Raw genomic sequence first — 26,856 nt, 5'->3', positions numbered from 1 at the left:
AATTACGGCCTCTCGTGTATGATTGCTTAATTGAAGTGTTCATACTGGGTAATTGATTTAGCTAAGAAACAAATAAAATGCTGGTTTACAGACGTCTCTTTCCCAATATAAGTCAATGGATCCAAAAGCCGCTTTCACACCAAGTACTTTGCCGTACTTAGTTCCCAGCACTTAGTTCCCAGCACTTAGTACCCCCATGGAACTAAAGAGCCGATAGCGTTCACACCGGAATAAGTCCCTGAGGGAAGATTACGCAAATGAAGCCGCCGACGTCACTGCCTCTTCTTCTGCTTTGGGTTTAGTGGCAGGCCGCAAACAACTTCACGGCGTATACTGCCACCCGAAGTCCCAGCCGGAAGTCCCCGGAGTTGGGGACTGGCTTCAGTAGAAGCTGCTGGGACTCCCAGCAGCTTCTACTGAAGCCTTCCGAGTAAATCGCCAGAACGCCGACACCTCCTCATCTCCACCGCTCCCATGTTTTTTTTTGTGTCACCATAAGTTAGTCTCTCTGCGTTGGTGCGCGGAGCTAATGCTAATAATGCTAATGCAAGCAAATACAATGGTAGCTTCGCAAAACTTTTCAGAGTTTTACGGGGCGTGGTTTGCAATTCGCCCAGCCAATCGAAATTGGTACTTTTTTCTCCCCAGGAAAGTACCACCTCTCTAGCAGGCACTAAAAATGGGGGTAAAAGTTCTCATGAACTAAGTTCTCTTTTTGGTGTGAACGCAAAATTCCAGGCACTAACGGAACTAAACGGGAAAAGTACGGGTAAAAGTACTCCGGTGTGAAAGCGCCTATTGACGTCACGGATTGACATGGAAGTTGTAGTACCACCAATCAGCCACTACAACATTTAACTCTCTTCCTAGGGGCTTGTTGCAAGTCAAATTTCTCCTTTTCCCTTTTGCTGGTGGAGGTCCTTCAGGTGTATTTGGTGGATTCTGGCCTGTAGTCATATTTCCTTGCACCTTGCACCATTATATGCTCACTCTTCATGACCTGGGATGTGTCGTTGTGGGTTGGGTGGTACCAGCGGTGATGTTGGGGCCACATGAGGCAAAGTAGGAGTTCTGCATGGAGTACAGGCGGTCGATGGGGTTTCCCGCCCGACTCTGCAAGGAGCCGACATCTGGAGCGGCCATGAAACAGTCGCTTAGACTCGTGAGAGAAGTGTCACTGTCAAAGTCATGGAAGATGGAGTCAGTGCCTGGGAAGAGAAGAGGAGACAAAGAGAAGTCAAAGAGATGGATATGAATGTATTTAATACACTTAGGTTAGGGTTTACTCCATTACTGAGGGCATCTGTAACGAGCAGACAGAAGTTAACACAGCTATACAGTATATTTACATGTATGTGACATGTGCAGATGCAAGTAAAGGTCAGAGTCATTTGTACAAACAGTGCAGATTTTATACAGTATGGGTCACTTTGAATGGATGACATGATTATCCCTTGATTGTGCAGCCTGATGGCTACAGGCACAAATCATTGTCCGAGGTGCTTAGTGCTGCATAGACGAAGGAAAGAGAATTCATAGCACATGTAAAAATAAAACGACACACACTCATGCGCAGTCATTACCGTAGGGGTTCATGTGGTCACCAGGCATCTGAGGCGGCGTGAGGCCCTGCTGGAAGGGTTCAGAGTATCTGCTGGGATCCATCCCCAGCTGCTGGGTGAGAGGAAGATGACCTGAGTACGAGCTGAGCAGACCCTCCATCGACATCCCATCTGTAACACAGGGAGCAGGGTTATAACTCTCAGACGCAGGGGTCACACTACAAAAACTCTTGCCAAGTATATTTGTTTAATATCTAGTCAGAATATGTCTTCACACTTGCTATAAGACATAATAACTTCAGAAGTAACAATGCAATAAGATATAGGGTCTTGTTTTTAGACAAAACATCATGTTGTTAAGTCCAAAAATCTTATTTTGAGTTGTATCTCGGATGAAACTTGTTTTTTTCTCACATATTTATTGGAAAATCACCAACTAACATCAGAACACAGAACACTTTTGAGCATTCGCGGCTTATATTGTAAAACAACATTTCCTGATTCTGGTGAAATATAGTTCAAAATGAGTTCTACCTGCTAATTAAAGGATCTGATTTATCTAAATATCCCTTCTTATTTCAAGAAATCTTACCAAGCTAATTTCCACTTGTTCTATTGGCAGATGTTTTTACTTATTTCAAGTGATTCAACTTGTTTTTGGAGCAGCATTTTTTCCAGTGCACATGGACATGAACACATCAAGGTTAGTTTATTTGTATAGCACATTTTAAGACACGGAGGCAATTCAAAGTGCTTCACATAATCATTAAAACAAACAAACACACAAACAAAAACCTCGTCTTCCTATACTTGTGAGCAGAGGTGGGAGAAGTACTCAGATATTGTACTTGAGTATGTGTACTTAATGCACATTTGGTTATGCTGAGCATGGTAAACATCTGAGTTTTAGCATTGTCACTGTGAGCATGAAATTAAAGTATGCTTTAAACTTCTTGCAGGTACAAACATCCGACCAGTTGGATTTTCCTCAGGTGGAAGAAGTGCTCAGATCGTGTTCTTGAGTTAAAGTAGAAGTACTCAGATCTTGTACTTGAGTCAAAGTAGAAGTACTCAGATCTTGTACTTGAGTCAAAGTAGAAGTACTCAGATCTTGTAATTGAGTCAAAGTAGAAGTACTCAGATCTTGTAATTGAGTCAAAGTATAAGTACTCAGATCGTGTGTTTGAGTTAAAGGTGACCTATCATGCAAAATGCACTTTTGTACGTCTTTTCTACATGAATATGTGTCCCCGGTGTTCCAGGGAACTCACCAAGTGTCAGAAAACACAATCCTCTCTATTTTCCTCCATACCCAAATCTCTTAAAAAGGGGCTGCAACGGATCTGATACAGACTGATCCAGATTTGAACACTTCTCTGACATCACAGAAGTGGCGCTACGGCTATTGGGCCAACTCCACCAATCAGGAGGAGACAGCCACGGACATTGCCGTTGGAAAGTGCTGGAGACGCTGTAGTACATATGCCAGGCCTGTAGATGGTGCTGTTCTCACAAAATCAGCCCACGCAAAGACAGTGTTACATTGAGCGAAATGAGGAATGGCTAAAATGCATGATCTGTTTGGTATTTTGAAAAATAAAAAGTATAAATATATCTTATATAGGTATGGCCCTACACTATATTATTCAAATATAGCATGATAGGTCCACTTTAAAGTAGAAGTACTCAGATCTTGTACTTGAGTAAAAGTAGAAGTACTCATATCTTGTACTTGAGTAAAAGTAGAAGTACTCAGATCTTGTACTTGAGTTAAAGTAGAAGTACTTAGATCTTGCAATTGATTAAAAGGAGAAGTACCAGAGTGTAGGAATATTCTGTTACAAGTAAAAATCCTGCAATCAAAATGTTACTGAAGAAAAAGTACAAAAGTATTAGCGACGCAACTTAACTATAGTTCTGAACACAGAAAACTAAAACCATGCATTTATGTTCATACTGTGTGTATAAGCTGTACAACAAACGGGTTTTCTTATGGAAGCATATACTGTAAATGCATTGTCTAAACTGAATGACTGGCCTTGGTGATTTTGAAGATGTCATCCAGGAGGCTTCCTCTCAAGCTAACATCAATCTCAAACAACCCCCATGTGCTGGTTTGCTCAGCTCATTTGTTTAACAACAGCAGCTTCCACTGTAATAAAGCCCGCTGCTCTGCCAATATTGACATGCTGGAAGTCCCTGAACAGATAGAGGCAGCGCCTGCCAAAACACTGGGACACTTATCTAAACTGTGTGCAGCTCATATAGCTGAGAGACCACAGTGGCAATAAGCCTCCAGCCATGAGGGTCTGAGCTGCAGAAGGACTCATGTCTTCAGAACTCTTTATAGCATGGGACTCATCGTGAAGCTTGATAAACTGAGCGACTCTACTCTGTTTATTGCTCCCATAATACATTTAATATTTCAAGCTGTTTCTCCAAATAATTTATTAATTACAGAGTTCTCACTAATCGCTATCATCACAATTATAATGGAAAGATTACATGTTGCAGAGAGACATCACGAGTGCTTTTTACTTTAATAACGTCAGAGAAGCAGCTCACACACACACACACACACACACACACACACACACACACACACACACACACACACACACACACACACACACACACACACACACACGATAGTTCCTCACCTTGGCCTACCCTCTGGCTGTTGTGTTGCTCGTTTTGCTGCTGTTGTCTGCGAGCTAACTTCTTCATCTGTGAATACGTAAACACAGAACAAAGCTTGCATTAAGGAGAAACTGACTGAACACATGTGGAGGAACTTATTATTCACCAACCTCTAAATAACATATTCAAAAAGTCTTATTCTGAACAAAAGTCTTAGGTTTGAAAAACATTGATCCCAATTCGCTGACTGTTTGGAATATAATGGTTATGAAGTATGGAAATATCGTCAAGTGACAAAATTCACGTTGAAGCCAAATATGCACCTGAGATCATTACCGAATACATGATATATCATTTAATGCAGGGGTCCCCAACCCCCGGTTAATAGCTGTGAGTTTATCGTAATATTTGCAAAATTATAAATATATTAAAAAAAATATATATATTTTTTTAATTTTATACCAGTCATATTATTTCATCCAAAACATACAAAATAAATCAAAATTGGTTAGCATAAGGTCTCAGCCTCTCGTGCGCAGATAAAGTTACAGGTGGTGCGCCAATAGGAAGTGGAGCACACAGGAGACAACCGTTTAATTGCAGACTGTTATGTTTGTGGGGGAATGGCAGTGCATACATGATTTGAGATATATTTTGAACTCGGACTTCATTTCAAGGACATTGCGGCCAGGGGTGTAGAGCTATTTTTTTATTTGTAAAGCCTCCGTCACTTCATGAAATGGCTGCAGCATCAGAAGGCAGCCTCTGAGAAGTGCAGCACCAGCGCGTACACACCGCCTTCACTGTGTTCCCCACTGCAGGCTGCTACGTTTCAACCACACACACCTCTACACACACACACATCGAACGGCCCGATTATTCCCCCTATTACTCGTTGTATGAAGGAAATGTCCGGTCACAAAGGCGCATGATGTGTGTGTGTGTATGTGCTCTGCTCAGCTCCGCTGTGTGTGTGTGTATGTTCGGTGTGTTTGTGTGTGTCCAACAACGGCATTTGTTTTCAAATTACCATGACCAGTAATTTACACACATCTGGCCAACTCCATAGGTATGTGGGTGTTCCCAAAATAAATTAGTTTAATCTTAAACGAACGCCCCGGTATGACGTTATTATGGCTGGCAAACAAGTCCAGGGGTCTCACTGAAATTTCAGTTATATCAATATGTGTACAGTGGTCCTAATTGTTTTTAATTGTATCCTGGTTTTAAACTGTGATTTAATATGTTTTGGATGCATATTGTTCTATTATTTGTTCAGGCTGTTAAATACAATTAGCCTCTGTTGCCACCTGCTGGTGAGTAAATATTCAAATCAGTTAAAATGTACAACCTGTCCGCACATTTTTTTAAATGTATCTGCCGGTCCTTGGCACAATAAATGTTGGGAACCCCAATGTATACTGTTCGCCGTTTCTCAAACTGGGCCAACTCTCTACTCTTAGGCCCTAGCCACACGAGGACGAAAACGGTCATATCCACTACAGTTCTCTATCATATTATAGACGGTTCGGCCACACGAGGCCGACATGGAAACGCAGAAAACGATAACGATAACAGGTCCCTAGGTGGATAGATCTGCAAACGAAACGCTCTGGGGGGGGGGGGGGGGGGGGGGGGGGGGGCACAAACGGCTCCGTGTTTACGCCTATACGATAATTTCCTGATAACGTTGAAGCAATAGCCCCGCCTCTCCCCACCTCTGCTGCTCAGAGATCAGCTGCTGGGCTCTCAGTAGAGGGGGAGGAAAAGAGAGGCTCCGTTTTTATTCTTATATTATTATATAGAGTTTTTTATCAATTTGTTTTAAAGCTCAATAAATAACAAAGAAGACCTTTGACCGGCACTTTTCTAATTTTGTCCGGAAGATTTAACCATTAACGGACATGTTGACCGGTGAAAAAAAATCTAACTGAATCTCTGCCGCACGGTGCCCTCGTCCCTTGGAAGAGGGGGAGAGGTGGGTGTTTGTCATCTGCTGGTGGACTACCGGAGAGATTTACAGCAGGAGCAAACGCTTGCCTCGGGGAGGGAGAAAAAGAGCCAGAGCGGAGAATAAACAGAAGGGCAACCATGGCAACCATGCGCGGGAAGTCTTCTTCGCTGCTTTTGTGGCAGGAGTACAGCGCCACTTACAGGCCCGGGATATGTACTACAGCGTTTGCCTATTGCGTGTGGACGGAAGACTTTTTTGATATCGATTTCGGTCCGTTTGTGTTATCGTCCTCGTGTGGCTCCAGCCTTAGGGCTACTGTCTATGTTACTTGCTATTTACGTCAATACATTTTTCGAAAGTAACTGTTGAGGAACTTAAATCTATCTGTTGACATGATGTCCTCACTGATATCTGACACTATCCTCGTAAAGGACCATGTAAGGTGCTCAAATCGGAGAAAGACATTAGAGCTGAGGGTCTGCTCAGCTGCTTTACGATTATTGTAAACAAATCCCATGTCCAAAGTCAAGACTAACATGGTGTGAGTCTGTGGGTGTTTCTCAATGTCGAGTAAAAAGCTGCTCCAGAGCCACTATTTCAAGCATACTACGTCATCGAGTGCTGCCGAAGGACTGTTCCAATGTCCAGCATAGAGAGGCGAAGTCTCTTAAGTATTAAAAGAGGTGAAAATCACTCCAAATCTGGGCACGTTGAGAGCTGTACATACACACAAGGGGAGTTAGTCGGTTCATTAGAGGCAGCATGCGGGACCGGGACTCTGGGATTTGTGGTCTTTCTAGTTGCGTATTTTTCATAGTATTATATTTCAACAGTTTTACGACAAACTGTGACTTTTTTGACATGGAAATGATTTTTTAAGATTGACAACACATATGTGTAATTCGTGGGCACAATTCAAACGGGATCGAAAGATACGTTTTCTCTCTCCATTGACTTCAATACATAATTTTTCCGAAATAAGGTCCAATGGGTCGGAAGTAGATGGGCGGGATTTCGCCTCTCTATACTTGGAATTCTACCGAGCCCGGCATACTTCGTAGCGAGAAATTTCGAGGATGCACATATGTATCCTCCGTGGTCTTAAAATCCCCACAATGCTTTGCGCACGGACCAATTTCCCCAAATCTGTGGAGGAAAATGTAAGGCATATGACGCACACCTGCACACTTGCTCGCCTGTTCTACTCTTCGTTTTTACGAATGCCAGGAACTTCGTATTCTTGCCTCACTTCTGAAGCAAGTGACTCGGAAGACATGTGCTACCAAGCAAGTGTACTCGACATTGAGAAACACCCGAGGTGTTCTGCATTTGGGGCCTACGTACTCTACTCTCCAGCCATGACACTTGGTAAGATTTATTGAACTAAGATGGGATATTTAGATAATTCAGATTTTCTAATTAGCTGGGGAAACTTATTTTGAACTACATTTTTACCAGAATCAGCAAATGTAGTAACAAAATAAACCAGAAATGTTATTTGGTGATTTTTAGATGAAAATGAAAAAAAAACATTTAATCTGAATGAAAAATAAGATGTTTCCAAGAGTCTTAACGAGATACTTAAGATACATCGCCTAAAAACAAGAACTGAAGAATCTCACTGCATTGTTACTTCTTAAGTTATTAGTCAAAGTCAACTTTATTGTCAATCTTTCAGTTTGTGTGCACACAAGACACAAATATCCGATTTCAGTATTTTCTGAGTATTTTGCTGAGTGCAGTTTTTATCAATGGAGCTCTGTGGCACAGAGGAAGAAGATATACGTTGGTTTAAGTCTGCACATGGTAACTGTGAATCATAAGAACATATCAAATTGTCCAAGGGTTCAGAGTTTCAAGCAGCTGTATCATTTCTTATTGCAAGTAAGCAGAAATGGGGCAATGTATATTTTCAGCTGACAGAAGAGACACTGGAATAGGAAGTTTAACTTTTTATCTGCTTATATGTTGTGCTGTTTCTTTCCTTGCTTAAAATAAATTCCCCTGGCTCTGGGTGGTTGACTTTTTGTGTTAAAAAATTAGAATAATTGTAAAGCAATGATCATTACAACACAAACCATCTGTATCGAACATTTCAGCTATGGTTTTGGGTATAATGGATATATTTTGACTTGAGTAAACAAGCCATGTAATGCTTATAGATTGCTAATGGTCTGCAGTGAAAAGCCTAATGGATATTCACACTTAGACGAGCTTATTCTCCCAAATGCCACCAAGCCGAGCAAATAGCAGATTATGCAAGTTTGATCCACTGAAGCTTAACTGACGTAGAAGTGGTTTAGACAATTAAGCACTTTTGGCCAAAGAAAGGAGAGTGACACTCCATTTTCACATGTGATCTGAATTATGACATCACTTCTCCCAGCTGTGTGAAAGTGTCCGGTATTAAGGAGGCCATGTTGATGGTTCTCAGGGAAACGATGTGGGAGACCAGGACATGTTTGCTCGGATCACAATGTGAGAGTCGACGTCTTGTTGTTACTGACCTTTGCTCTCTGGTTCTGGAACCAGACCTGGACCACGCGGACAGTGAGTCCTGTCTCTGCAGCCAGGGTCTCTCTCACCTGAAAGACCAAGCACAGACACACTCATCAGCTTCGTATTCACACTGACAGCATTTCTAGTGTACTGCATATGTCCTAAATGTCTGAAAGGCCTTCATTTGATAGAAAGAGGACATATTATGCCCACTTTCAGGTATATATCAGTATGTAGTGTCTCTACTTTAAAGAGTCCTCTCCTGCTGATGTTCAAGTGTATATCAGTATGTAGTGTCTCTACTTTAAAGAGTCCTCTCCTGCTGATGTTCAGGTGTATATCAGTATGTAGTGTCTCTACTTTAAAGAGTCCTCTCCTGCTGATGTTCAGGTGTATATCAGTATGTAGTGTCTCTACTTTAAAGAGTTCTCTCCTGCTGATGTTCAGGTGTATATCAGTATGTAGTGTCTCTACTTTAAAGAGTCCTCTCCTGCTGATGTTCATGTGTATATCAGTATGTAGTGTCTCTACTTTAAAGAGTCCTCTCCTGCTGATGTTCAGGTGTATATCAGTATGTAGTGTCTCTACTTTAAAGAGTCCTCTCCTGCTGATGTTCAGGTGTTCATCAGTATATAGTGTCTCTACTTTAAAGAGTCCTCTCCTGCTGATGTTCAAGTGTATATCAGTATGTAGTGTCTCTACTTTAAAGAGTCCTCTCCTGCTGATGTTCAGGTGTATATCAGTATGTAGTGTCTCTACTTTAAAGAGTCCTCTCCTGCTGATGTTCAGGTGTATATCAGTATGTAGTGTCTCTACTTTAAAGAGTTCTCTCCTGCTGATGTTCAGGTGTATATCAGTATGTAGTGTCTCTACTTTAAAGAGTCCTCTCCTGCTGATGTTCATGTGTATATCAGTATGTAGTGTCTCTACTTTAAAGAGTCCTCTCCTGCTGATGTTCAGGTGTATATCAGTATGTAGTGTCTCTACTTTAAAGAGTCCTCTCCTGCTGATGTTCAGGTGTTCATCAGTATATAGTGTCTCTACTTTAAAGAGTCCTCTCCTGCTGATGTTCAGGTGTATATCAGTATATAGTGTCTCTACTTTAAAGGGTCCTCTCCTGCTGATGTTCAGGTGTATATCAGTATGTAGTGTCTCTACTTTAAAGAGTCCTCTCCTGCTGATGTTCAGGTGTATATCAGTACGTAGTGTCTCTACTTTAAAGAGTCCTCTCCTGCTGATGTTCAGGTGTGTATCAGTATGTAGTGTCTCTACTTTAAAGAGTCCTCTCCTGCTGATGTTCAGGTGTATATCAGTATGTAGTGTCTCTACTTTAAAGAGTCCTCTCCTGCTGATGTTCAGGTGTATATCAGTACGTAGTGTCTCTACTTTAAAGAGTCCTCTCCTGCTGATGTTCAGGTGTATATCAGTATGTAGTGTCTCTACTTTAAAGAGTCCTCTCCTGCTGATGTTCAGGTGTACATCAGTATGTAGTGTCTCTACTTTAAAGAGTCCTCTCCTGCTGATGTTCAGGTGTATATAAGTATGTAGTGTCTCTACTTTAAAGAGTCCTCTCCTGCTGATGTTCAGGTGTATATCAGTATGTAGTGTCTCTACTTTAAAGAGTCCTCTCCTGCTGATGTTCAGGTGTATATCAGTATGTAGTGTCTCTACTTTAAAGAGTCCTCTCCTGCTGATGTTCAGGTGTATATCAGTATGTAGTGTCTCTACTTTAAAGAGTCTTCTCCTGCTGATGTTCAGGTGTATATCAGTACGTAGTGTCTCTACTTTAAAGAGTCCTCTCCTGCTGATGTTCAGGTGTATATCAGTATGTAGTGTCTCTACTTTAAAGAGTCCTCTCCTGCTGATGTTCAGGTGTATATCAGTATGTAGTGTCTCTACTTTAAAGAGTCCTCTCCTGCTGATGTTCAGGTGTATATCAGTATGTAGTGTCTCTACTTTAAAGAGTCCTCTCCTGCTGATGTTCAGGTGTATATCAGTACGTAGTGTCTCTACTTTAAAGAGTCCTCTCCTGCTGATGTTCAGGTGTATGTCAGTATGTAGTGTCTCTACTTTAAAGGGTCCTCTCCTGCTGATGTTCAGGTGTATATCAGTATGTAGTGTCTCTACTTTAAAGAGTCCTCTCCTGCTGATGTTCAGGTGTGTATCAGTATGTAGTGTCTCTACTTGAAAGAATCCTCGCCTGCTGATGTTCAGGTGTATATCAGTATGTAGTGTCTCTACTTTAAAGAGTCCTCTCCTGCTGATGTTCAGGTGTATATCAGTATGTAGTGTCTCTACTTTAAAGAGTCTTCTCCTGCTGATGTTCAGGTGTATATCAGTACGTAGTGTCTCTACTTTAAAGAGTCCTCTCCTGCTGATGTTCAGGTGTATATCAGTATGTAGTGTCTCTACTTTAAAGAGTCCTCTCCTGCTGATGTTCAGGCGTATATCAGTATGTAGTGTCTCTACTTTAAAGAGTCCTCTCCTGCTGATGTTCAGGTGTATATCAGTATGTAGTGTCTCTACTTTAAAGAGTCCTCTCCTGCTGATGTTCAGGTGTATATCAGTATGTAGTGTCTCTACTTTAAAGAGTCCTCTCCTGCTGATGTTCAGGTGTATATCAGTATGTAGTGTCTCTACTTTAAAGAGTCCTCTCCTGCTGATGTTCAGGTGTATATCAGTATGTAGTGTCTCTACTTTAAAGAGTCCTCTCCTGCTGATGTTCAGGTGTATATCAGTATGTAGTGTCTCTACTTTAAAGAGTCCTCTCCTGCTGATGTTCAGGTGTATATCAGTATGTAGTGTCTCTACTTTAAAGAGTCCTCTCCTGCTGATGTTCAGGTGTATATCAGTATGTAGTGTCTCTACTTTAAAGAGTCTTCTCCTGCTGATGTTCAGGTGTATATCAGTACGTAGTGTCTCTACTTTAAAGAGTCCTCTCCTGCTGATGTTCAGGTGTATATCAGTATGTAGTGTCTCTACTTTAAAGAGTCCTCTCCTGCTGATGTTCAGGCGTATATCAGTATGTAGTGTCTCTACTTTAAAGAGTCCTCTCCTGCTGATGTTCAGGTGTATATCAGTATGTAGTGTCTCTACTTTAAAGAGTCCTCTCCTGCTGATGTTCAGGTGTATATCAGTATGTAGTGTCTCTACTTTAAAGAGTCCTCTCCTGCTGATGTTCAGGTGTATATCAGTATGTAGTGTCTCTACTTTAAAGAGTCCTCTCCTGCTGATGTTCAGGTGTATATCAGTATGTAGTGTCTCTACATGTCTCCATGCTTTAATGTTCAAAAAGCTCTTTATTGTCCTCATACTGTCTGTGCTGCAGCACCTCTTTTCACCCTCTGTCTGAAACCAGAACCCAGTCTGCTCTGATTGGTTAGCTGGCCGGCTCTGTTGTGATTGGTCAACAACTTTGAGCTGTCCCGCCCCTTAGCCTATCACGTACAATGTGTTGGAACATGAGCGTATAGAGGCGCCGCGTTTGCTATATAGTGATGTCATTATCTTACTGAAGTAAACCAAGTCCAATGGAAGCATTTCTGGCAGGAGTGTGTGGGAGAGAAAAGGGATTTTAGCCTTTACAGACCATTTACATGCACTAAAACCAATATAACACACTACAGGAATGGGAAATCGCCCCCAAAAAACCATAAAAGGGTCCCTTTTTTTTCTGCTTGAATTTAGAAAAGTTACTGATTAAGGGGAATAAGTAATATTCATTCATTAAAATAGCATTTGTTTTGTCAGAAATTACCCAGATATGATGGGTTGTAGTACGGCTTGTTATGCCCGCCACAGTAATGATTTGTCAAGATTACATAATGACACTCCTTTCCTTTATAGGTGTATTTAATGTATGAAAAAACACCTAGTTTAAAGCTTAAGAATGCTGTTCTAAACCTCAGTAAAATATCTCACTGTACTCTGTGTGCTCACCTTCCTGCAGGGTTTGGAGGACACATCAAAGGAGGCTTTAAAGGCTCTCCTCTGCACGGTGTTGAGGACGGTGCGCGGACGTTTGGGCCGACGAGGGTCTTTGTCATCTCTGCGTTTCCCTGCTGAACGACACTCTGAGGGTACATTCAGATCCTCATCCTCACTCTTATCTGTCACAAAGATAAGATAATAAGTACTTTATTGATCACTGTGCATAAAAAGACAAGGCATTGGACAATACAAATTAAAAGATGAAAAATAAACAAGAAAGTAGAAAATATACATGTTGAGTTACAAATGTACGGTAACAAAATGTAAAGCAAGTTATTATTATACATAAGTATGTGAGGCATGGAATATTACATATTAAATGTAATATAAATGTAAACAAATACAAAAGAAAGGCAAGAAAATACACAATCACATCTGGTTTCTGCAGATTGTGTCGAAGTAATTCATATGATGTTGGTGTTGCATTGGTTTGTAAACGCCTACGATGTTTCCCCATATGCAGTGAGGGCAAGAGTACACACATCCTTTCCTCAAGTAGAAGTACAGATACTCGTGTTTAAAAATACTCTGGTGAAAGTAGAAGTAATGACTAAACTTCTTTACTCAAGTCAAAGTAAAGAGGCTTTGAAATGTACTTCAGTAAAAAGTACCCATAACTAGCAGCTGTTTTAAAGAGTACCTGACCTCCCTTTATATTAATAGAACAATAATGTCATTGTTAGCTAATGAATGTTTCCATGCTGACCAACGGCAACATGACAACGTTTCCATTGGTCCCTCTTCTTTAGAGAAGACCAGGAAATGATGGATACACGGATCGTGTTCAAATCAATAGGCACGCAATGACTCTAAATAATAATGATCACGCCACCAAACACACATTCAGACTAAAGGAACCAGCCTGTTTGGAAAATGTGAGAAGTAGAAAGTACAGGTATTTGTGTTCAACATGTAAGAAGTAGAAAGTACAGGTATTTGAGTTCAACATGTAAGAAGTAGAAAGTACAGGTATTTGAGTTCAACATGTAAGAAGTAGAAAGTACCGGTATTTGAGTTCAACATGTAAGAAGTAGAAAGTACAGGTATTTGTGTTCAACATGTAAGAAGTAGAAAGTACAGGTATTTGAGTTCAACATGTAAGAAGTAGAAAGAACAGGTATTTGAGTTCAACATGTAAGAAGTAGAAAGTACAGGTATTTGAGTTCAACATGTAAGAAGTAGAAAGAACAGGTATTTGAGTTCAACATGTAAGAAGTAGAAAGTACAGGTATTTGAGTTCAACATGTAAGAAGTAGAAAGTACAGGTATTTGAGTTCAACATGTAAGAAGTAGAAAGAACAGGTATTTGAGTTCAACATGTAAGAAGTAGAAAGAACAGGTATTTGAGTTCAACATGTAAGAAGTAGAAAGAACAGGTATTTGAGTTCAAAATTTAAGAAGTCAAAGTAAAAAGTCGTCAGAAAAATAAGTAGTGGAGTAAAGTACTAAAACCTGAAAAATGTACTTAAGTTCAGTAACAAAGTATTTGTACTCCTCTACTTCCCACCTCTGCCCATATGTTACCTGAGTCCGAGGTGTGTGGACTGACTGTAATGAGACGCTCTCTCTCGTAGTCGTCTTTGCACAGCAGCTGATTGTCTCTCAGGACAAACTCGTCTCCTTTGCTCAGCTGACGTTCACAGACGCAGCAGCAGAAGCAGCTGAGGTGGAAAACGCTGTCCAGAGCTCGCATCACGAACGCTGTGGGAGAAATACTCTCCAGACAACCGCTGCACTTACTGGAAAACAACCTGAGGACACACAGGGGAGAGAGGAGGGGGAGCAGTCAGAATCAGAAGTCCTTTATATGTCCCACAGCGGGGACATTTACAGTGTTACAGCAATCGTTGAATTAAGTTTTTAAAGGTCCCCGATTATACAGTTTTTCATCAATATATAATCGGTCTCCAAACACCAAACAGGTCATTGCAGCATTACCCATAATCCCCTCTGTTTCAGCCCTGTTTCCAAAGTGCTGATTCTCTGTCTGTTACTTTAGATGAAAATAAGGAGCCCCTCCCCACGCAGCTCTGAGAGACATTTGGTTACAAAGAACTCAATGGTGCTCGAGGAGGAGATTCAGGTGATAAGGGGGGGGGGGGGGGTTACCTTGGTTGCTGATTGGCTAATGGTTACACAAGAGAAAACATCGTTATGACATCATAAAGTGGCCTAAATCTGATCAGCTCATTTTCAGACAGGTTTTTATAGAAATGGATCAAAAAGAGAGAGAATCTTTGTTCCTGAAACTTTCAGAGTCTCTTTCCACAGAGGGGACACATGTTGATGTAGAAGAGACATGAAGAAGAGGGGACACATGTTGATGTAGAAGAGACATGAAGAAGAGGGGACACATGTTGATGTAGAAGAGACATGAAGAGGGGACACATGTTGATGTAGAAGAGACATGAAGAAGAGAGGACACATGTTGATGTAGAAGAGACATGGAGAAGAGGGGACACATGTTGATGTAGAAGAGACATGAAGAAGAGGGGACACATGTTGATGTAGAAGAGACATGAAGAAGAGGGGACACATGTTGATGTAGAAGAGACATGAAGAAGAGGGGACACATGTTGATGTAGAAGAGACTTGAAGAAGAGGGGACACATGTTGATGTAGAAGAGACATGAAGAACTGCAGATAATGTTTGTTTTGCACATCGCAGCAACAAGAGATGTGTGGGGAAAAGTGTTTAAGAACAACATCATATCATTTCAACTGAACGTGATCGAGTGAGTCACTTACAACCGTCTTTGCAGACTTACAGGGACCTTAATCAAACAGCAATAACAAATGCAAGTTTGGTCTACGTAACATGCTAAATGCTAACGTGCTCATATTGCATTTTCTGGGGTAGATTCTGCATTCACTGAGGAATGTTACCTACAGAAAGGTGTGTGATAATAATCCCTAATGAGACTGGTTATAGTGGGACAGACAGGCTGATGGATGGTTTTATTAAGGCTTTACCCCAAGCCTGCATTAATTACACACATTCTTCATTCATAATAGGCTGAGGTTACTGCTGTGTGATTGCCATAGTCTTTTTCCATTAACGCGCCTTCGAACTTCAATACTGGAGGTATAATTTAACATCCAGGAATGATTACCCTGAGATACCAGTGGAAAAAGAAATGAAACACTTACAGTGCTGTTTAGGACTTGCAGGATGTCCTCTGACAGACATTGTATGCATGAGTTTGTGTAAATACATCTCAACCACAAAAGAAGACAAGATGCCAGGGGAAAGGAGGCTAATTTGTACCCTTTTTGAGCAGTGTGTGAAAGACCTTGTAAGCGTTGTCATGTGCCTCAAAGATAGACCGCTCCAAACCGCTTCATAAAGAGGCAACGTGTACTCTTTAAAAAGCAGGCGGATGCTGTGAGACGAGGGAATATTACCAAACTAATATCTGTTCCACTTCCACCATATTCAAGATGCCTTACTTATTTCCCCATTTACCAAAGAAGCCATCAAATGAGTCTCAGCTTGGTCATAAAAATCTGCTGCATTAAAGCACAATTAGGAGCGCATGGCTATAAGAGCTTATTAAAATCTCACTGGCTCCACAGGTTGAAGTCTTGGCAGAGAACAAACCGTCACCACTGCTGTTTTATGCTCTCATTATTCAGTAAGCAGCGCGGTCACACTGAGGGTTGAATCTGGGAAAAGCTAAAGGATGGAGGGAGGAAGGAGGTAGCTTTAAGGCAGGTAGCCTACAGAGGAGGAGGAGGAGGAGGAGGAGGAGGGGGGGTGCAGCTGTCCAAACACTGAATGGGACGACCCTCCTCCATTCAGCTTTTTCTCCTTGCTGCAACTCCCTCTTTTTCATTTACACAATAACACTATAGGCCAGCATTGCAGACAGAGACCTTGTTGTACTGTATAGTTGCTGTTGATGACATTTGAGCATCTGCTTGCACCATGTTAGTGCTAAGAACTGGTCAATGCCGCTGCTGTCATTAGTGTCAGACTAAGCTAACGGCATCTTACACTTTGGTTCTGTTGCACCTTGTCCCATTTTGACAGCTTTTCCCAGTGGAAGAGTTTGGCTTTCTTCCTGAAAACCTAGCCTCAGTCCTCCTAGGCGTCAATCCGCCAAAAACCAAGTTAAATGTGAGCGATGGGGAAGTCAAACAACGCTCATGCGGATAATAATCCCTTAAGAAGATGACCAACGTGATCAGAAATGAAGCATCCATCAGCTGTTCTTCTGAAAGCTCTCAATTTCTTTCCTCTGCTTATAGTTTAAAGAGGACCTATCATGCTATATTTGAATGATATATTGTCGGGCCATACCTATACAAAACATGTCTGTGAAGTTTTTTTTTCGAAATACCAAACAGATCACCCATTGTAGCCATGCCTCATACTGCTGAGACCCCTCTTTTGAAGCCCTGTTAGAGAAACGCAGATCTTGGGTCCTTAGCTTGAATAAAGAAAGAAGAGGAGGCGGAGCTAATGCCTGATCAAAATTCTACCGGAGATCAAGTTAAATTCTGCTGTGATAAAACGCCATCCTGTTCTAAACCACATCAAGGATTATTTCAATTAAACATTTTAAAACACATGTGCTCTCCAGTACAGGTTAGCTCTGAGTGTTAGCGAGGCTTGCTAATGTAAACAAAGACGAGATTACGTCCAAAACACGTCAGGCATTGTTGATAGCAACTCTCTGTGGGTCCGCCACCAATTATTCCGGGCTGACGTCAGCTCGGATGGAATCTGTATCCGCTCGTTGTACACCCGTTTTTGAAAGATTTGGGTATGTATAAAAGACATCACAAAGTGCATTTTGCATGATAGGTCCCCTTTAAGAAAGGTTAGCGACTCCAGATTGTAAACACATGTGCTTTGGATACATTTAAAGTGCTTTAGAGATAGGACAGTATCTGTGAAGTGTATTTGCAAAGAAACACCTTCAGAATACTAAACAATGTGTTGAAGTCGCCGCAGCACAGCATGAACACCAGGCAACGAATGAAAATGAGATTGACCTGTCCATAACTCTGAGTTTCTTTTGGCCTACCAACGACCACTCACTTGGTCCAATCAAGAAAGCGTGGACCCCATTGTTATGAGAAGGTGGTGGAGAAGGATTGGACACATAATGTGAAGAAAACAGGTTCACAAGAAAGATGAGATACTGTTGTGTCTGTATGCATTTTGTCTGTCATTTCCTGTTTTATTTTTTATTTACCTCTTGTCTTTCATTTCAGGCCCTGTTTCTTCCTCCCCCTGTGTGTTTTCCCGCCATCATCAGTGCCTGCCCCGCCCTGATTGTTTCCACCTGTTCCCACTCACCTCATGTTTAAATAGTCCTGTCTCTCCCCTGTCCTGTGTCAGTTCGTCTTGTTTGTTTCCCCGAGTGGTCGTGCCAAGCCTCAGCTCTGAAAGGATCACTTTTCTCTCTTGTCAGGTTTTGTTATTTTGTTTATTTTGTTGGCTTAAGTTTTTATTAAGTGCACTTTTTGTTATGCTAGTTTTTTCCTCCTTGTGAGCGCCTTTTGTTATTTCCACCACCTACTCTGCTGAGAGGGATTACCTGACCTGTGAAAATAAATACACTTTTTTTATATATTCAAGACTTTGTCTCTGGGTCGTGCATTTGGGTTCATCCGTTTGTGTCGAGGTCCTGACAGATAAGATAAGATGAGATGAGATATTATTAATCCCTGTGGGGAAATTCAGTAGTTTAACAGCAACAGGGTGAGATTGAAAAACAGGACAACACAGATTAGAGATGAATATAATTCAAGATCAAATCAAAGATAAAAATACAATTATATACAGTTAAAGAGCAACTTGCAGGTTTTTTTTTTTACTACATTTACGCTTAACCTTGCCTGAAAATTACAATTAAAAAAGTTAATGCAGGATTTGATATGTTTTACGAGACATAAGGGCAGGAATTCAGAGGGAAAGGAGCCGTTTTGAGCTCTGCTACGAAAACCTGCTTTCTTTTAACGTCAAACGCGTCATATTACGTTACATGGGGGAGCAACTTTCTCTGACCCGTTCTCTGCCCAATCCGCGGTAGTAGTTTGTAGTTGGTTTGAGCGGTTGTGATTTAGTGAGCTGCTATTTTTTTGTTAATTTTACATTGCATTTCACCATTTATAATCATGGTGAGCTGGAGTTTGTGCAGGTTGCACAAACTCCAGCCTGTCAGGACATCGAGTCCACAGTTTCCGTCACGGGAAAAGGACCGGAGCTAGCGTTCGTTCCTGGGTGCGTTGTGCATCCACCTCCCTTCAGCGCATACTCTCCACAGCTGAAGCCTATCAAACTAAACGTTTATCAGGAAACCGTATTACATCTCTCTCCCCCGTTCGCTCCTCTCTCTCCCCCCTCCGGTACACAGCACCGTAAGACGTAGTGTGGAGTTGCATTAGGTAGGTTCAGGTTCAGGTTATTTATTTGTACCCGTAGGTAGATTCTGTTTGCAGAGAAAAAGACAAGGGTTCCATCCTGACACTAAAAACAAACACAAACAACAGACACATCTCTAATAAAGGACAAGTAAAAGTACAAGTATACCCTGCTCAACCAAATCTCAAAATATTTGAAAAACATTTTAAGAAGGAAAACACTAGTACAAACATGGACATTCAAAATTCACAATTAAATAAATAAATAAAAATAGGCATCTGTGTGACGCTCCTATGATTAGTGCTGCGTACCGGTACGCCGAACCGGTACTGGACTTGTAAAAAGTTTCGGTTCAATTCCGGTTAAAACCGGAACGTCAGGAACCGGTACTTACGTATATTCTCCTTTGTGTTCTAAACCATCTAAAACCTTTCATAGATCGAGAAATTTGCGCTGAGAAAAGACGAAAAACATTGTTTTGGCTTCTGATATGGCGGCCATTACTGAGCTCACGAAGTCTCGCAAAATATCGCAACTGCTCGCGAGATCTGTGTGACGTCAAGGGAAGCTGGCTTAGACATAGTGGACACTGACAGCGTGGGATGCTGGTTGCCATATTTGGTAGTGTAGCTAAGCTAACTCCTTTGTATGTATGGTGATATAGTGTCTGCCGAAAGAGCAACACTTCACCCAGACAATGTCAATATGCTGTTGTTCTTGAACAAGAACACATAGACTTGTACTCTTGCATATTGAGTCTTGTATGTACATCACTATGTATGTAGTTGTGTTGTGTAGTTAGTAACACATGTAGAGTTCTAGTAAAGACATGGTGTAGACACAAGTTGGAAGGGGGCACAATAAACCTGACAAGTTTGAATTTGAGTTGATTATGAGTTTATTTTCAATTGATAATTAGCTCACAATAAGTTCACTTTAGTTACTCACACAACTTGATACAAGTCCGGACTTATCAGTCCGGACCTGAACCTGAACCTCTGGACTTGAGTCCGGACCTGAACCTGAATGTGAGTCCAGGTACACAGCACTACCTATGATGTGTTAATTTGTGCAATGCTGCTGGGATAAAACTGTTTTTATACCGCTTCGTTCTACTCCTTGGGACGAGTAACCTCCGGCCCGAAGGAAGAAGCTTGAATTCTGAGTGCAGAGGGTGGGGAGTCATCGTCTAATATGGAGCTGGATAACTGCTGTAACTGCGTGAGGTACAGGGTCTCCAGGTTTAGCTGTGGCTCACCAATCAGTCTGCTGGACCACTTTACGATCTGACTCAGAGAGTTTCTGTCAGGTCACCAAACCATGACATTAGTGAAAAAGACAGAATTGACTCGATAAAAGCACGATGAAACATAATCATCCTGGTTTTGTCAATGTTAAAATAGGACAATTTCCTAAGACAGTACAAACGCTGGTGCCCCCTTTTGCACACAGCTTCACAGTTTGGATCAGAGCTCCATTTTGAGTCAATAACTGTCCCGAGATATTTGTATGATTGCACAAATTCTACTTTCTGATTCTGGATTGTTAAGACTTCATGTATGTGGGGAGGTAACGCGAGATACGGCTGATACTTCACTTTTGTAACTTTAAAATAAGAAATTAATTAAACATATAAATTATACATATTTGGGTCAGAAGAAGTGAACTGTATTGGGCACCAGAAGGCAGGTGTAAGAGGTGAAGACTCAAGGACACCTGGCCCTGAGGCAGACCTGAAGGAAGAGGGACATACAAAGGTTCTCTCCAAGCATAAAGGAGTGGAGGTCCTTTGTTTCCGTCCTGCATGCCAGTAGACTTTAAGTGCGTTTACAAAGGAGCATCTTGACACTTAAAGTCCACATTTGAGTGTTTTCAGTGTAGAGTTGTGCAGCCATCAATGTGAGTGAAGGTTTGTTCCAGCAGACGATGCTTAGAGAGTCCTTCGCACTTCATTTCACGAGGACCTGGACCACCAGTGCTATAGAGGAGGCCCCCTGTTTGGAGGAGCCTCCTTGACCCCCTGGCCCTGTGCCCTATGATTTCACTCTGCTCCAGAGGCTTAACACGCATAAAGAGGTGCAGGATTACAGAGGATAAGAGGAGTGGAGAAAGGATGAAGCCGTAAAAACAGACTGTGTGTGTTCCTTCACTGTTCCCTTGTTTGCTCCCCCTCCTCAGGGAGCGGGGTGACCTAAAGGAGGAGGCTGGTGGGTGGCGGGAGGCTTCGGATGGCAGCTTGTTGGAGTTTTAATTAGTAGGCGGTATCAAAAGATGATTGTGAATGAGGCAGGGGGAAATAAAAGCAGGATTCAAAGAGTGGGGATGTGATGTTTGCACAGCCAAAGCTCAAGAAGTCAGAGCAAGGCCTCGGGGTTCTCTGGAGACTCACATCAACATGTTTGTTAGCGGGGGAATGGTCTCAGAAATCAATGAGACGCAGTCTTTCATTCACCCTCTGGAGGTTCACTACACACTCAGGCAGAGGGAGAAGTACTCAGATCCTGTACTCGAGTAAAAGTAGAAGTACTCGGATCTTGTACTTGAGTAAAAGTAGAAGTACTCAGATTGTGTACTCGAGTAAAAGTAGAAGTATTCGGATCTTGTACTTGAGTAAAAGTAGAAGTACTCAGATTGTGTACTCGAGTAAAAGTAGAAGTACTCAGATCTTGTACTTGAGTAAAAGTAGAAGTACTCAGATCTTGTACTTGAGTAAAAGTAGAAGTACTCAGATCGTGTACTTGAGTAAAAGTAGAAGTACTCAGATCTTGTACTTGAGTAAAAGTAGAAGTACTCAGATCTTGTACTTGAGTAAAAGTAGAAGTACTCAGATCGTGTACTTGAGTAAAAGTAGAAGTACTCAGATCCTGTACTCGAGTAAGAGTAGAAGTACTCAGATCTTGTACTTGAGTAAAAGTAGAAGTAGCCAGATCGTGTACTTGAGTAAAAGTAGAAGTACTCAGATCTTGTACTTGAGTAAAAGTAGAAGTACCAGAGTGTAGGAATACTCTGTTTCAGTAAAAGTCCTGCATTCAAAATGTTCCTCAAGTGAAAGTAGAAAAGTATTCTCATCAAAATATAGTGAAAGTAGCGACAGTAAAAGTAGTCATTGTGCAGATTGGTCCATTTCAGAATAATATATATGATATGTTTTATAATGATTGATCATGAAAGTGTTCTCAAAGCTGGTAAAGGTGCAGCTAGTTTGAATCACTTTGTTTACTGCAGGGTATAACACACTACAGTATAGTAACCCTAAAAAGCACAATAGGGCCCCTTTACAAATGTAAACTATACACTGGAAAAAACTGAAGCATAGACTTTAATTAAATACATTAAGTCAACAGATTTGAGGTTAGTTGAAAGCAATAATCTTACATTTAAATACGTTCAACTTAATAGTATTGCTTTCCTAACCTAAATAAGGGATGTGAAATGTGTGGACATAATACATTTAATTAAAGTGTACTGCTGTCATATAGCCAATTTGTTGACCCCACCTACCTGTGGCTAAGACACTGACTAAGGACTACCTCATACAACAAGACTTGAAAACATGCACAAAACGCTTTGATTGCGACATGTTAGGAAGATTCATGACTTTCATTAAGACACAAATCCATAGCTAAAGATTAGAACACACTATATAACCCTGTGAGGTGATCCTCTAATCCATCAGACCAGTAACACGACATTAAACTCAACTGTAGAGGCTAATTCTGGACTGATGGGGACAAAGGAGAGTCTGTACATTAGTGCTCAGGGACGGTGGGAGAAATGCATTGTGGGAGAGGGCTGGTTGCCATGAGAGCTGTTGGCAGGTTATGTGTTATTACATTTTGGCTGTGATGGAGTGGCGGTGGACACCCAGAGGTTAACCCTCACTCTCTTCTCCTCAGGATTGTGTGTGTGTTTTACATTCCCATGCGTATAATATGTGTGTGTGTATACAGAGCATGTGTGTATTCTGAGAGATGGGCATGCTCCATGAGGTGGATTTGATTGTCTTTCCACCATTACAGAAGGGCTGGATGCTGTTGAAGAGAACAGCGAGGGAGCTGAAGCTGGAATTGTCTTCTCTTGGCAACAAAGCAGAACTAAATCTGATGCCAACTCCCACACAGAGACGGAGGAAGACACAGTGAACGGCCAAGAGGTCCTCAGGAGATCCTCAGGTCACTCTGGTGACAGGGAAAGATGCAAATTGACATGACACTGATATGCAGTAAGTCAAAGAAAGGACCGTTTTCAATCAGCTGGTTGCCCTGCTTTCAGTCAGTGTGCTCAGCAAGGACAACGATATTCAGTCTTATTCTAATCAGGGAAAGGCTGTAGACAAACATATTTCTAAAATCTTAACTGTTCTCATAAAAAAGCATCAATATGTTCGCTTGGGTCACCTGGATCAAGCTCTAAAGACAACACTCACACGCAGTGCTATCACATTTTAAACAACAACGCACAACGCTAAAGAACATTGCACTTTTGTGAGGTTGGAGGGTTTCTCGAGAGACAGATGTGAAATAAACGAGAGCCGCTTTCTGAAGAACTGCATGGCCTCTCGTCGCAGTGACCTGAGGTGTTTTGTTTAATTATAATCTCTTAATGACTGAATGCTAGGGAACATTGTTAGCATAACTGTCTGTCCATTATAGAGCTGGAGAAGCAGAGAAACCAGCAGAAAGGAAAGTGAGACAATAGTCTGTGAGTTTAGTTCTGAAGACAATAGACTGCACGATAGAGACATTCCTCAGTGCTCATAACCCTTTTTGACTTTTAGTGTGAGTCACATCTGAGTGTACTTATACATAGTGTGTGTGTGTGTGTGTGTGTGTGTGTGTGTGTGTGTGTGTGGCCTAGCATTACTATACTTGTGGGGACCTAAATCTGTTTACACAGTCACGTTGGGACTGGCCTCCCTTATGGGGACAAAATGGAGGTCATTTTGGAATCATTCATTTTAGGGTGAAGACTTGGTTAGGGTTAGGCATGTGTTGGTTAAGGTTAGGATAAGTCTCCAGGAAATGCATGTAAGTCAATGTAATGTCCCCTGAAGTGATGTATATGTGTGTGTGTGTGTGTGTGTGTGTGTGTGTGTGTGTGTGTGTGTGCGTGTGTGTGTGTGTGTGTGTGTGTGAAAAAGAAACCGAAGACTTGCTTTTGTTGTTTCTGCTTTTGTGCTTTTGTTAGCATTGTACAGAAGAAATTATTTAATGAGCCTCGTCACTGCTGATGAGTGAATGAGGACACACACACACACACACACACACACACACACACACACACACACACACACACACACACACACACACACACACACACACACACACACACATATTTACGTTCCTCCGGGTGAAACTATTATTAGGTTTTGTTTTGATACCTTATTTTAATCCACTGCTTTCAGTTATGATGCTTCCTGTGTGGCTCAGCGAATCAGAGTTGATGGTTCAATCCCTGACCCGTCCAGTCATCATGTCAAAGGTGCGTGAGTGTGTGTTAATGTTGATGAGCAGGTGGCATCTTGTATGAATGACTGAAAGCTGACTTTGATTGGTTGCGAGGACTGGAAAAGAGCTATGTAATTGTCGTCTATTTACCGTTCCTAATGTGGGGACAGCCTCAGGGTACTGCAGCTGGCTGTCACAGATCATTGTTTCCTGACACACTGCTGTCCCCACACAATGCATTCAATACGCTGCTTTCAATACGCTGCCTTCTATACGCTGCCTTCTATACGCTGCCTTCAATACGCTGCCTTCAGTACGCTGCCTTCAATACGCTGCCTTCAGTACGCTGCCTTCAGTACGCTGCTTTCTGTACGCTGCCTTCAGTACGCTGCCTTCAGTACGCTGCCTTCTATACGCTGCCTTCAGTACGCTGCCTTCAATACGCTGCCTTCAGTACGCTGCCTTCAGTACGCTGCTTTCTGTACGCTGCCTTCTATACGCTGCCTTCAATACGCTGCCTTCAGTACGCTGCCTTCAGTACGCTGCCTTCAGTACGCTGCTTTCTGTACGCTGCCTTCTATACGCTGCCTCCAGTACGCTGCCTTCAGTACGCTGCCTTCTGTATGCTGCCTTCAGTACGCTGCCTTCTGTACGCTGCCTTCTGTACGCTGCCTTCAGTACGCTGCCTTCAATACGCTGCCTTCTATACGCTGCCTCCAGTACGCTGCCTTCTATACGCTGCCTCCAGTACGCTGCCTTCAGTACGCTGCCTCCAGTACGCTGCCTTCTATACGCTGCCTCCAGTACGCTGCCTTCTATACGCTGCCTCCAGTACGCTGCCTTCAGTACGCTGCCTCCAGTACGCTGCCTTCTATACGCTGCCTTCAGTACGCTGCCTTCAGTACGCTGCCTCCAGTACGCTGCCTTCTGTACGCTGCCTCCAGTACGCTGCCTCCAGTGCGCTGCCTTCAGTGCGCTGCCTTCAGTGCGCTGCCTTCTGTACGCTGCCTCCAGTACGCTGCCTCCAGTACGCTGCCTTCTGTACGCTGCCTTCTGTACGCTGCCTTCAGTACGCTGCCTTCAATACGCTGCCTTCTATACGCTGCCTCCAGTACGCTGCCTTCTGTACGCTGCCTTCTGTACGCTGCCTTCAGTACGCTGCCTTCAATACGCTGCCTTCTATACGCTGCCTCCAGTACGCTGCCTCCAGTACGCTGCCTCCAGTACGCTGCCTTCTGTACGCTGCCTCCAGTACGCTGCCTCCAGTACGCTGCCTTCAATACGCTGCCTCCAGTACACTGCCTTCAATATGCTGCCTTCAGTACGCTGCCTCCAATACGCTGCCTTCAGTACGCTGCCTCCAGTACGCTGCCTTCAGTACGCTGCCTTCTGTACGCTGCCTTCAGTACGCTGCCTCCAGTACGCTGCCTCCAGTACGCTGCCTCCAATACGCTGCCTCCAGTACGCTGCCTCCAGTACGCTGCCTCCAGTACGCTGCCTCCAGTACGCTGCCTTCTGTACGCTGCCTTCAGTACGCTGCCTTCAGTACGCTACCTTCAGTACGCTGCCTCCAGTACGCTGCCTTCAGTACGCTGCCTTCTATACGCTGCCTTCAGTACTCTACCTCCAGTACACTGCCTTCAGTACGCTGTGTTGGAGCCATAATATATTTTGTTTGTTTTTATTTTATCTGCACAAAGTATATATGCATGTTCCTCATCCTCAGTGGTACTGCAGGATAAATGCCTACAGAAGGAGGAGATGTAGAACACAGATGACACTCAGTTTTCCACTGATCTCATGTTTGTGCATCCTTATACACATTGTGTGACAGTACCTCCACTAAGGAAATGTTGAATTAATGTAGTTCTGTCATTGTACACAGGATGGAGCGTTCACTTGTGAGTGCTGGTAACCCCCGGTTGATCAGATTCAGGTGAGTGGGACGGGAAGCAAAACCTTTTTGACCGTCTCGAGATGAGCTGTGTTAACCTGCTTGTATTCATCATGACTGGCAGGCATATATTGTTCGTCTGAATGGAAACAGAAGAAGCAATGTGGATAAACTCATCATGGTGAATATATTGAACACAAAATAAATGATAGATTCAAAGATACGACTCATATGGACATTGTTTAGTCTGGAACACGCGTCCGAACAAGTTCTCCCGTTCCCATCCCTCAGTGGTTTAAGTATAGACTAGGTTTAAAAGTCACTACACGCTTCCTTCAGGATGCTAACCTGTGCTCCTCACCGATAAACTCATCAACCTTCACGTTGCTTTTCACACACGATAAGAGGAGGAAGCCCTTCTCTTTTCTCCGACATCCTGTCCACGTGAAACCTGACAAGTATTTAATGGATAAAGCCATTTAGAGTTGCCTGAA

The 26,856-nt window shown here is 42.4% G+C and overlaps 1 protein-coding gene across 1 annotated transcript in view; it reads right to left on the bottom strand.

Annotated features, from left to right (window-relative positions):
- Positions 1-370: 370 nt before the first annotated feature.
- The window catches only part of LOC307023465 (LIM homeobox transcription factor 1-beta-like), a 44,892-nt gene continuing 18,406 nt past the window's right edge, over positions 371-26,856 (bottom strand). The window contains exons 3-8 of the mRNA XM_079656757.1: positions 14,170-14,396; positions 12,595-12,764; positions 8,664-8,741; positions 4,223-4,289; positions 1,584-1,733; positions 371-1,208 (exon numbers count right to left, since the gene is read on the bottom strand). Of these exons, the coding sequence (XP_079512883.1) occupies positions 994-1,208; positions 1,584-1,733; positions 4,223-4,289; positions 8,664-8,741; positions 12,595-12,764; positions 14,170-14,396 (907 nt within the window). The 3' untranslated portion in view covers positions 371-993. The remainder of the gene's footprint in view (positions 1,209-1,583; positions 1,734-4,222; positions 4,290-8,663; positions 8,742-12,594; positions 12,765-14,169; positions 14,397-26,856) is intronic.

The sequence above is a fragment of the Notothenia rossii genome (genome assembly GCF_949606895.1).
Source record: "Notothenia rossii genome assembly, chromosome: 11".
Taxonomy (NCBI): domain Eukaryota; kingdom Metazoa; phylum Chordata; class Actinopteri; order Perciformes; family Nototheniidae; genus Notothenia; species Notothenia rossii.
This window is presented reverse-complemented; position numbering and strand designations above follow the sequence as displayed.